The 13,184-nt window shown below is 42.9% G+C and overlaps 1 protein-coding gene across 1 annotated transcript in view; it reads right to left on the bottom strand.

Moving 5' to 3' along the window:
- Positions 1-13,184, bottom strand: part of TBL1X (transducin beta like 1X-linked) — a 372,330-nt gene that overhangs the window by 67,494 nt on the left and 291,652 nt on the right. Inside the window, exon 6 of the mRNA XM_019524649.1 lies at positions 11,561-11,810. Coding sequence (XP_019380194.1) covers positions 11,561-11,810 — 250 coding nt within the window. The remainder of the gene's footprint in view (positions 1-11,560; positions 11,811-13,184) is intronic.

The raw sequence follows: 13,184 nt of genomic DNA, 5'->3' as shown, positions 1-13,184 counted from the left end.
TAGCAGGCTTGCCTTTTGTAGCTTGGGTTGAGTCCCAGGCTTGAAATCTTGCTGTTTTGATTGGTGGAGCCCATCCACCAATCAGGGGGCAGCAAGAGGAATTAAGTCACGCCCTTTTCCTGAGGGGAGGGGGACAGGAGTTCCCACCCCCGGACCTGATTGAGAACTGCAACACTGAGGTCTGGAAGACTTCAGAGGTGGAGCCCTGGAGCATATAAAAGGAGCTGCGTGCCCAGCATGAGGGAACACATCTGCGACAGAGAAGAGAGAAGAGCGGGGCTTAGAAGAGCTGGGGAAAGCTGCTCAGCAGGGTGAACCAGTAGCTCAGAAGCACTCCTGAAGACTTCCATCAGCGGGGAACAGCGGGCAGCTCCAGCAGCTAGGCTCTCAGTGTGCAGCATGGTGCACAGTGTCCAGACCCTGGGAGCTGTGTGAGGTGACTCGTGTCTGCAACCTCTGGTGTGCAGCCAGAGACATGGTGCACAGTCTGGTGCACAGAGTAGGACCTTTGGAGGGCTTGGGTGGCTCAGGTCCTCAACCCCTGAAATGAAGCTCAGAGCTTGGTGCAGGAGGCGCTGCACGGAGGGTCTAGGAGTGGACCGAGCCTGGTGCTTCACAAGGCAGCCCAGGGCTCTGACCCATAGCAAAAGTTTGAGTCCAGGGAACCACAAGGTGATCGGGCTACTGAGCCAGCAGACCAGGCTAAATCAGAGGCCCCAGAAGCCCTGCATAGTGGAGCCGTGTTCCAGGGGACAGCGACCCCCCCGAAGCCCACTGCAGGCGAGAGAGCAGCCTGGTGCAGAGGACAAGGGCCACCTTCCAGGCCTAGGAGCTGCGAGTTGCAGGGAAAAGAGGATTCCCACAGGGGAAGGAGGAGTCCCCCCTGGTTAGTGAAGGGCTCCTGAAAGTGGGGGTCCCACTGGCAGGGCCCCTCTAAGGTTGCCAGCTTCCTTGTAGGGCTTGGGAAAAGCCCAAGGGAATTGGGGTTTCCCCTTGGGATTAAGTTTATCTTTGGGGTTCTTGCACCATAAGTGGTGTGATGGCATGCCTTATGTTTTGTGAACTCTCATGTTTGTAAATTAGTAGATAAGTATAGTCCTAGGGCTCTGCTGGGACTCCCTGTTGCTATTATTTCACCTGTTGTTTACTTGTATTTATCTCTGACTTATTTATTCACCCATACTTATCTACAGTTTATCTGTTAGCTATCTATGTTTATTTTGGGGTTTATCCGTTTCAGATCAGATACTTACCTGTGATGTACCTGTATCTGGAGCATTGGTACAAGGTTTTATGTAATTTACCCAGAGGGTATTGTTTATGTTGCTTGTTTAGATATATTATAAATATATATATATTGTACATATGATTATATCCATGTTCCTTTTCCTTGTGATAAGTTAATGTAAACAAACATGTATATAGTTAAGTCCCCTGACTGTCCTGGTCTGGTTCTATAGGGATGGAAGGAAACTGAGCAGTCTGCAGTTCCCCCCCTCACAGCGCACCTACCAGGTAACAATCCCCTTCAACTGGAGAAGGGGAGTATATACCAGAGTTACCTGGGCTACATAAATATATAAAACAAAGAAACTTAGCTTTTAGGCTCCCTTCAAAGAGAGGGGCAGGAAACTGACCTGCAAACTGACTAGTGAACTGTTGGCAAACTGTCCTGTCTGCTTCTCCCCTGGTTGCTTGGACTGCCTCCTTACATGCCTCTCCTGGGCCTGGACTGGCTAGGCCCCTTTGTCAGACCCAGGAAGCAATCAATCAGCAGTCAGTTTACTTGGCTGCTCAGAGCACGCACCCAAGCACACAAATCCAAACCGCCCTCAGCAAGCCAAGCAACCCTGGCTCAGTTACCTTCTTTAGCCTTATTTCAGATATCTTTATTTAGCCAGCCTCTTATGTCTGGCAAGGTAATCAAGCATAAAACCCAGGTCCACCCTGGAATTTCTACTTTCCAGGCTTGAACTCCAGTTCTCATTAAATGACCCACTGGCAGGTGAACCAGGATTAATGCTTCTTTGAAATTTAATCTTTAAAGCCTAGGTAAAAAGTTATTTTCCTTGACAGGCTGGCCACCTGTCAGTGACATTTAATACTTTGAGATTCAGTAAATTAAAGATTAATTTGTTTTTGTTTCTAATGAATCTGTTATTCCTTTTGGTTAATGAGCATTACATTATTTTTAATCAATAGCTTGCAAAGCTTTTCAGATGTTGTCTTCTCATTCACATACTATTTGCATATAAATATGAAAATTACCATTGAAATTTACATACAATTATTTCTTCAAGTACTTCATTTTGGCAGGATAGGCCTCTCCAACCTTCCTTGTTCCCCAGAACACCTCTCAATTGCAACCCAGAGAGCCAACAGTCTGTTGCCATCACTTTAACACTTCTTGTTTTTTACATAATTCTGTTCCTAACATTTTTATAATTTTTGTTTTAACAGTATCCATTTTTTTCCCCTTCAGGTACAAATGTAACTTCTTTTTCCTGTTACAGGATTTTTAATTTTCTAAATGAAATTTAGAAATTGAATTCCTAATTAAATAGCAGGAAAAGAAAATAAGGAACTAACAGTAAACAGTTTCCCACTAACCCACTTCTTACCTTGTTTTTAGGTTTAAAACCAAGAACTTTCTACTAAACGTTCTTCCTGAATACTAGAGTAAAAACAGAACCTTTGAGCAAGATTTGCATGTCCTCAGTATGACATTTCCCTTCTGGGTAATTTGTTAATCAGTGGGAATTGCTTCATAATAAATAAATATTAATCTTCTGTTGAACTAGCATCTTAGTTTCTTGCTGTCTCATTGTTGCTTTTTAAAAAAAAAAATCTATTTTTGAAGCGGGAAACCATTTTGAAACTCCTAAGCACAAACGTTTCCTGTTTTAGGAACAGGGCGCTCTCTTTCTTTTTTGCTATTCTGGGGTAAGTATTGTTGTTGTCTTTGATTATGAAATCTCTGCATGCCACAATAAATCATTATTGAATATTTATCCTATTTATCCCTGGATATTTATGGCAGGCAGTGTGAGGAGGCTGGCTAGAATATCCTTATGATGGGCTGAGGTTCTGGGGTATTGTTCCTATTAGGGCTAATATGATTTAACTTGAAGTATATGTTAGGTAAAATGTGACAGAGAAAAAAGTGAACTAATTGTCCCTCTGGGACTGATGGATTCCAAAGATGTTTGTGGATCCCTTTGTACTACATTGAAAGCCCTTCAAAACAGGAGTTAAATAGTCAGAAATTAAAGGAAGTTGTGTGGGGTTGCTTTTGCTGTGGTGCATTGCATTAACAAGAAGGTTGGGATGCAGGGCCAAATAGGTGGCTTGTGACAAACAGCAAATCGGACAGCTAAAGAAGCAACATGAAAAGTAAGGTCCCTGGGGTAAGGTCCTTTGTTAGTGACTTACTTTACACTTTCTTGCACTTTCTTTACAGCAGCCATTTTGGCAGCCTGACTTTCCTCCTCCTGGAGGAAAGGAAAGTCAGGCTGCCAAAATGGCTGCTGTAAAGAAAGTGCAAGAAAGTGTAAAGTAAGTCACTAACAAAGGAAATTACACCATTTGTTGAATATTTTGCTCAAGTGAATCCTGTGACCCTAAGTTGGAATAGTCGCATTGTTGAATTGCCAATGAATGAAGGAGCACATTTATGACGGAAGTAAATGCTCCCTTTTCCCTGTGCAGATAAGGGTAACGTGCTTCCCTCAGGAGGAGTTACTTCCACCTTAGGAGGAACCCAAAGAGAACCCCAAAGATGCTGTCCCATTAGCCACCCAACTGAGAGAAAACAAACCACAGGTCCTAGCAAAACCTGACTTATTCACCACCTCCACTGAAAAATCTCTTAACTGGAAAAAGAAGAAATGGATGATGACATATTGTGACCATCTTAAATATTTCTAGGCAGCAAATCCTTCAAGAAGAGCTTGGAAAAAAGTCACAACAGGGTGATTCACCTAGGATTAACTGCACCTGGACAAAGTGTAAGGGATGATTACAAGACTTACCGTTGGCTGTTGAGCCTCTAGGGGAGACAGATAAGGTGACAGTACTGTTGGTTCTCTGGTTTCCAATGCTGAGACTGTTACCAGGGTTACTGAAGTCCCTCTGGAAATGTGCCACCACTGGCAGTGCAATCCTCTACTCAGATGACTGCTCTGAGCCCACAGTCCTGTTCACCCCTGAACTTACTCTGATGTCTGAAGCTTGTTCTGATGATATTGCTGTAACTACTTGGTTGAAAGGATGTGGTTCTGGAAATGTTATGCCCTCCTCCAGAGAAATTGTTCAGAAATGCAGTAGCTCTCTTTCTGATCAGAGGAAGGCAGATACAGGAAATGCAGGCTCTGAAACTCAGCTCTGGTTCAGAGTTCTCACTACAAGTTAAATTTTTTTTTTTGCAGATGTGAAAGTCATTGAATGTGTGACGGGTTTAGTAAAAATGTCTAACCCCTCTAGAAGGCCTTTGACAAGACATCTTGGGATCCTTAATGAAAATACATACTTTCTAATTTTACAGATCAAGATACACTACTGCGCACATTCTAGTATTATTTAATCTATTTCCGTGCAACATGAAGGAATTGCCTCCTTGTAAATATAGCAGAACTGGCTCCACTTTATTCTCATCTTTTAATAGGCAGGATACTCTCTTACCAGCTAAGAATTTAAAATGGGGCCAACCTTTCTACAGGTCATCCTCAAAGGTTACAAACCTCTAAGATTAGGACAGACACTAGAAGGAATAGGAACTTTTAGTGGTCTCTTTGGCTCAGGATTGTCTGGAACAAGGTGGATGGAGGGAAAGTGTAAAGACAGGACACTGCCAATCAGGACACTGCCAATCATGTGGCTAACCCCATGGTTTCCAATGTAGAAGGATTTGCTCAGAAATTAAGATTCACAGCATTTAACACACAAGACTGCTCAGTTATATGATAAAACTCAGCACAAGTTGAAGAACACAAAAATCAGGACAGGGTAAAATTTCTAGAAAAAGAGATTATACATTACTCATATGGTAAATATATTCTAAACACAAATCCATATGCATTTAAAATATACAAATCAGGTGAAAATCCTTAATTTCCAGGACTAGCAACTTGTTCAGCTGGACACAGCTGTACTTACAACACTAAGGGAGGTACAGATCACTGTACTGATAGTGTCTACAGTTTTCTTTTGGAGCAATTCAGAATTTGGGATTGTACATAGTTCATCCCAATCATATTAGGCACTTCCATATATATCTTCACTAGCCTTATTTAAGATATATTTGTTTGGCAAGCTTTTTAATTCTAGCAAGGTAATTGAGCATAACACCCAGGTCTACTTTGGATTTTCTGTTCTTCAACCTTGAACTCTAGTCCGTTCTGAATTGTTCATGTACAGGTGAACTAAGTTTTGAAACCTAGTGTTTAAAACCTAAGTAAGAAGTTATTTTTTCTAATGGCTGGCCACCTGTTAGAGATCTTTGAAACTCAGTAATTTTAAGATTACATTCTTATTATTTCAGTGACTAATGATTCTGTTACTCCTTTAGGTTAACAAGTATTTCATTATTTTCAGTCAGTGGCTTAATATTCCTTTCTTGTACTGTCTTCTTATTTATATGTTATTCGCATTTTTTATTACAATTTACATAACATATATAAATGTATTTCTTTGAATACTATTTTTGGTGGGACAGGCTTCTTGAACCTTGCTCTCAAGAACACCTCTAGCAGTCAATAAAGTGCCCTTTAGCTATCCTAGTGTATGGGAAAATGTACCTTTTAACCACTTTGAAAGGAGAGAGGGAGCTGCCATAGGACCACACATCAGCTGTTACAATGCAAATGTTACATTTACATGTTCTTGCAAATTAGCTAAATCATTGTAACTTTAACCCTGACCAAACAGGCTGCCACCTACAAAAACTTATGACTTTATGAATGAGTTTAGTCTCTAAGATACTCGGTCCCTGCCTTTTGCCTGACTTCAGATAGCTAACTCCCTCTCCCAGGTTAAAGCTGCAATGGTTTTGAAACACTTGGTTCACTACAAAGGCGTGGAGATGTAACAGTTATAGTATTCTCATTTGCTATTAATGCAAATGTTAATGTCTGTCTATACCAGTGGTTTTCAACCTTGTTTGACTCAAGGCATCCCTCACAAAATGCCAGCTCTTATCTTTCACTCATTTCCTATGGAAAAGGAACAAAGCAGTTTTCTATTAGTTCGCAAATATGTAACAAGGAACTCAGGAAGACCACAACAGGCCAGAATGTTTGTGACACTATGTGTTCCTATTTGAAATCTCTGGGTTTATCTTGTGAATCATGTACAGATGTTTGCACACCTAACAGTGCTAATATTGTACAGAACCATTAAAAGCACAGCACTCAATGGTGCCTGGCACCCTGGTTGAGAATCACTGGTTTAGACCCTTAGGCTGCATCCACGTAAGTGTGGATGTTTGGTTCCCTGAGGGCAACTGGCAGCGGCACACCTTGTGCCGCTGCTAGTTGTCCCCAGGGAATGCCTGTGCCACGCACCTTCTGGCATGCTGCAGGTTACCCTGGGTTGGGGAGAGGAGGCTGGGACCAACACTGGGCTGGCCCCAGCAGCCTTACCTGGGGTCCTGGGGGCTTCCTGGGGCTTCAGCAGCAGTGCTGCTGCTACTTGGAGCCTGGCTAGCATCCGGAGTGTGGCTCTGGCCTGCCAGGCTCTGGTTTTGAGAGGCATGAGCTGCCCCTACATACACCACTCTGCTTTTTTTTTTTTGCACAAGTGTTTTGGCCCCTGGATATTAAGGGGTCAACCCCTCCCCTCCAGTACTGCTCCCTTGCAGCATGAAGAATGTGAAGACACATCTGTGGTGCCACACACCACACAGCCATACTCATCTGGATGTACCTTAGAGGTAGATTAGGAACCTGTGGCTGTTTATCTTCTACATCACATCATACTGCTCAAGTAAAATAAGAACCTGTAGTCAACACATGTTCTTTCTCCTTTTGTCTTCCCTCCTTATTGATATGCAACATAACACATTTTGAAAATCACATCCAAGTGATTCCAAAGTTTCAGGGAATATCCTAGATTTCTATTGACTTTGGTGAAGATAAGAGAATGTGAAAAGTCTGGTTTCCACTAAAATCAACATTTGGTAACTAGATGCAAGATTGAGATAGTGACTTCAGGGTTAGGGTTAGGTGTTAGTCTGAGGAGGTAGCTTTTCTATCTACAACACTGTGTGGGCCTGATTTTAGTGGAAAGCAGGCTACTGGAAGCTTCTCACCCTCCTTCAATTCCACTCTGTCCCTTCAGCCAGCAAGGCTGCTCATACCCATAACTCAGTCCAGCCCTCCTCAGCCAGGTTGTTTGTCCACTCTTACTGGCCAGGCCCTGGGCACTCAGATAAGGGGAGACAGATCCGGCCAGTCATACAGCTCAGCCAACTTAACCAACAAAAATGCTGTTTCTAGACCTCCAGTTATTTTACTACATATATTTTCTACTGTATCACTGCAGATACAAACACAACAATAGCATAGTCATTTAGCTTCAGGCAATAAGCAAATTAAGCAAATTCACAAGACAGATTCATTATAGAACCCTTATTTGTAGTGGGAGCTGATAGCTATTAAGCCAGAAGCTAAGGCTCATGATTCCTGAGTACAAGTCTCTTATTTTTCACCATTGAAACATACTGTGGAGATCTGAGAGGTCTGTGCATACTTCCACCTATATTTTTAAACTTCCAGACCTTTTGTTTCTCTAAGCTGGCATGATGTGAACAGCTCAGCGATGGAGAGGCTCCAGTTCTTTGAAAGTGATACAAACAACTTGTTTCACAGAGCCCCATGGTTCTTCTGCAGCTTTTCCCAGTTTTCTGCTGTTTCTTAATTCCAGGCCTCATACCTTTTCCCAGGAGGAGTACATGGCACAGCAGTGCTGCTAAATACATGCCAGCTGGCCAGCTATACCTCAGGGACCTTCTGTTCTCCCACTGTTTCTGTTTTGTTAACTAGTCTGCCTGGGGGGAAGCTGATCTAAATTTCTGCCCTGCAATACCCAGGCCCCAACGATTAACACAACTTCCAGAGCTGTTTTGCTGTAGGGCACAACACCAGATACTTGCACCATTACAAAAAAGAAAGTCAGACTGATGATGGCTATACAGTTTCCCACCTCCAGAATGCCCCAACAAGGTATGGTAATGTTGGAGTGACGTTGCAGTTTTGATGGCCCGGGAATTATGCAAGAGATGAAGAATGATGAAGATTATCTTCCATTCAAAAGCTTGTCTAACTTTATACCAACCATGCAGTTGGTCCAAAAAAGATATCACCCCAGAAAGTCCTTGTCTCAAGATCTGTTGTTAGCAAAGATTTGTAATTGTTAGCAAATACCCCTCGATTTATGCTGTTCAAAAGTCAGAAATGGGCACAATGTAGCTGCCCTGTAGGGACAGTATTTATTTCTATTATTCTTTTCTCAGACCAAGGGGGAGCTTTTAGTAAAACTGGTGGGAAAACATTTTTTTCATCCTTTAAAAATATTTAGCTTTCAATCTTTTTTTTCTTTAATTTAGAGCAAAACCTGACAATACTAATATGTTTTGCCAACAAAATTCCTGAAAAATGTTTCAATTCAGTCAAATTGTTTCATTTTGAGAAATTCACAGTATTTCATTTCAATATTGACCTTTTTAATATTTCTTACATATAATAAAATTTGAAATATAGGGTGGATTTGAAACTACAAAAAGAATTCTAATTCTGAAAATGGAAGAACAGGACAACTCAATGCTTTCAAAGCTTTTTACCAATTGTCTTCATAATGCAATTTCATTGAAACCATTTCAATTATAAGAAAAATGTTCATTTTGTCAAAATGACATGTTTAAAGCATGGGTAGCCAACCTGCAGCATGAGTACCACAAGTGGTACAGGCAACCTCTGAATGTGACACATGGATAGGGACCTATCTGAACTGGGGTGAGAGGAAAGGCTTTTCACAACCCGCTCATGGTGTTCAGAGCCACTTTCATGGGCATTTTGTGGTGGCCTGCCCCTTACAACTGATGGCCGAGAGGCCCTGCCCCTCACTGCTTATTGGCGAAGAGTGCTCCCCTTCATGCAGCTCTGCCCCTCAGCACTGACTGGTGGAGAGATCTCAGTGGGTGAGGAGGATGAGGGAGGTCATGCCACTCTGCCAGCTGGCATCTTCACCCCCCCTAATCCCAGCAGGCTGTGAGGCCAGTCAGCAGCGGCCAGGAGGACCACTTGTTCCCACTGAGGATCCAGCATTTTATTTTGGGGGTGGGGGGTGTTGTGTGTGAATGTGGTGGTGATTCCGTGGGAAACTGCAACAAACACCATTTTTTGCAGAAACTGCTGGTTTTGCAGTTTCCGCAAAAATTGCAGAAGTGCAATTTAAGAAGGTCCCTACACATGGCAGATCAGAGATGTGATAGAGTGCAGCAGCAGATAGTACAGGAAACAGAAAGAAGAGCAGGAGATAGGGTGGCACCACAGGGCGAAAAGCAGAAAAAGCAGGAGATTGCGCAGGGAGCACAGAATAAGGAGCAGAAAGGACAGCAGCAGATTAGGCAGAGGTTGGGGACTGGAGTGGCTCTTGGGGAAGGTGAAGGGCTAGTTTGTGGCACATATGCCAAAAAGGTGCCCCCTGCCTCCTATTCTAAACTAATACTGTTCTGATGAAAAATTTCCAGCCAGTTCTAACTGGTCTTCAGGCCACAACTGCATATGAAAGATAAGACTCAAGATGCTCAAAACTGACAAAAAACTTCAGTCACAACTATTTCTATTAGCTTCAATAGGAGCTGCTAAATCCCTTAGCTTAGGGGTTGGCAACACATGGGCTAGGGACAGGCATTCAAAAAGCCTGAGCCTGAATTGATTCAATCTTTGCAGGTTAGTCTAACCTGAGAAGGCTGAATCACTTTGTAATTGTACAGACATCCCAGAAATGCAGGCACATGCCTGCAGTGGCTCAGGATAGAAGCTTGGGGGTGCTAGAGCAGCCCTCCCTCCCCTTTTACAGGGCTGATCTGAGGGGGGCATAGCTAGGCCCCAGCAGGATTAGGGAGAGGTTCCCCCCCACTCCTTGATAACAGAGCATTTATCACCACATCAAAAAACAAACAGTCTCTCTCATTAGTTCAAACTCTTTTTAAACAAAGGAAGAATGGAGGGACATTACCAGCTGAGCTGTTTATTAGCTCCAAAAGCCCTAAGCTGCCACTACTGTCTGCGACAGCATGTACCATAGCCAGCATGTGGTCCACTAGCTAATGATGAGGTGCCTGTGTAAGCCAGAGGGGATGGGGATCCCTGCTTAGCAGAAAGTGGAGAGGGGAGGAGAAAAGTAGGGAGAAAGCAGGAGGAAGCCGGGCAGATGATGCTCTGCCTGCAGTCTCTGCCAGAGCTGCAGCCAAGGAGCAGAGGGGAGGGGCCAGCTCTGCTGTGGAGCAGAAATCCCTGCCCATCCCAGAGAGCATGCTAGGGTGCTCAGGGAGTTTAATTTAACTTAAATCAGCAAGGTGTCTGGGACAGATATTGCATAAACCAGTTTGACCCAAATCAATTAAGTCTGATACTCAACTTTATCTCAAACCAGTTTCAGCCATTTTCAAAATGTTTTATGTGCACTGAACATCTGTTCTGTTACAGGTTTAAACCACTTTCTGATCACTTAAGCCAGTTTATGTGTACCGTCTGTCCCTAGCCATGGTCCACAGGACAAATGCAGCCTGCAGAGCCACTTGACCTAGACCAAGTTGCTAGAGGACTTTGCCTGTATGCAATCTATCTGGGGCTGAGCAGCTGGCAGCTGCACCAAATTCCACAGCTGAGAGGCTGTGTGTATATGTAGGAGGGAGGTAAGAGAAGCAAAAGGGCAAGGGAGAAGCAATGGCTGTGTAGACACAACTTCCACTTGCCCAGCTCTGGTGAAGCTCCCAACCCGCTGGAGTCTGGAGTCTTTCTGTACAGAAGCCAGAGAGCAGGGAAAAATGGTGGTGGCACAACTGCCACCTGCTTGGCCCTGCTTGGGTGAAGGCAAACATCCCCACTGCTGATGTGCTGCTAAAGGCCCCGGGCCTACATTAGATGGGAGCTAGGCATTGTTGTTGTTTTGTCTAGCAGCTTATAGAGTCTGTTGGTCCTGTCCCTAGATAAACTGGGAAATTCCAGCCAAGGGGGTGTCAATCTGTTCCATGTTATATGCAAACTGAATAATCTTAACATACCTGACAAGCTAGAAAGTTAGACAAAGTTTGAGCAGGCTACTGAAAGCAGGGGGCATATTTTTATGATGCCTGAATGAACTTACAGGTCTGAAAAGTTTGCTGAGATTGGCAAAGGGAATCAGGAAAATATGGAACATTGGCAGTGGAGCACATAGCACAAATAGGTGACTCCTGTACAGTAACTTTCCTGACTAGGCCCACACTTTCTGGACCAACTGCTCTGCAGTGGTCTCGAGTAGGGTGAATATAGTGCTGTTTCAAACCGCTTTAGCTTACTTATTGCATGTGCCCCATTCTCCTCTCCATTCACAGTGGCTTCTCCGTTCTTTGGTGTGTTCTGCTGGGAAATAGCAGTTGTCGTTGTTCCTGCTGTTGCTGTCGTTGCTGCTGCTGCTGCTGCTGCACTGGCTTGTTGTTGAGCTAGTTTCTCTCTGAATGCCTGTTGCCGGGTCTGAACAACGTCAGGCATCACTGCGTCTATCAGCGATAGTGACTCTATTGGCCTGCCATCAAATACTGTACCATCCTAGGGAAAAAATAAATGGGGGTCTTACAATGAGAAAAATTGACGCAAAGGAATATTAAAGAGAAACCAAATGTAAGGTTGCTTGGGGAAACAAGGCTATGTTAAGACTGGGAATCTCCATCTTAGACAGTGCCTACATCTATGATATCAAAGCTGTGCGTGGGAATATTTTGTGTGGGCGGATAACAAGTCAGATGTATAAATTATTAGACTGGATGAAAAGAAATAGAGCCACACAAAAATAATGATCTAAATCTTGGCAGAAAATTTCACTTGATTTTACAGTCCAAAAAATGGGTCAAGGGTTACTCAGAGAAACAGACATGGGTTTAACTGAGAAAAAGACGGTGGTGTCCCACACCCAATATATAAACAAATCTCTGAAAATACACAGCCAACTATGCAAAAAATGGAGAAGTTAGTGGAGACGACAAGTAAAAGCAAACTTTCATTTTCCTAAATGATTTTTATGTTAATCCAGAACATTTCTTTGGTTTTGGTTTAAATCCTAGCTGTACAATGAAGAAATATTTTTCCAGATAGATTGTAGCATCTGAATTTTTAGCTAAAAAACTCCTGACTAGAGCATTCTTCTGAACAAAATGACCAACTCTTTGCAGAGATCTCAAATTTTACTGAGATTTTAAGAATACTGGTTCAGGTAATTTAAAATAAGTTGTTGCACATAAAAACAGAGATACCAACATAACATTTACTATAGATTAGGCATAATTAGGAACATTTTCACTTAAGTGACACTCTGTATTAAGAATTTTATCATTGGAATATGAAGTCAATAACTGAACACATGCAAGACTTGACTGCATGCTTACTGAAATCAATGAAACAAAATTATTGATTTTATGGTGCAGAATCAGGGATTAGAGAAATCAATAACCAGGTCTCCTTTTTTGCACTCATAACTTTGTTGGCACAAGTTAAGGCCATTTTAGATGTCTAAGTACTTCCTAAATACTTCCTGTCAGACACTTAGATATGCAAAGTAAAATAGTTGCAGCATGAAGAAGGGGCTAGAGTATAAAACTATAACCTTTCACCGTAGCTGGAATGTTAGGATCAACTCCTTGTCCTTTAGTTCATAGATTCATAGACTGTAAGGCCAGAAGAGACCTTGGAAGATTATCGGGTCCAGCCCCTGCACCAAGCAGGGAAGAGAACTAGGGTCAGGTGACTCCAGCAAGGTGACTGTCTAGTCTCCTCTTGAAGATTTCTAGGGTAGGTGATTGCATCACCTCTGGAGGGAGCTTATTCACCCTGACTGTGAAGGAGTTTTTCCTGATGTTGAGCCTGAAATGGTCATCCAGGAGTTTGTGGCCATTGCTGATAGTTTTCCCCTTGGGTGTCCTGGTAAAA

Source organism: Gavialis gangeticus, unplaced genomic scaffold, assembly GCF_001723915.1.
Source record: "Gavialis gangeticus isolate Ggan-Ray unplaced genomic scaffold, GavGan_comp1, whole genome shotgun sequence".
NCBI lineage: Eukaryota > Metazoa > Chordata > Crocodylia > Gavialidae > Gavialis > Gavialis gangeticus.
Note: the sequence above shows the minus strand (reverse complement) of the source record. Positions and strands in the feature narration are given on the sequence as shown.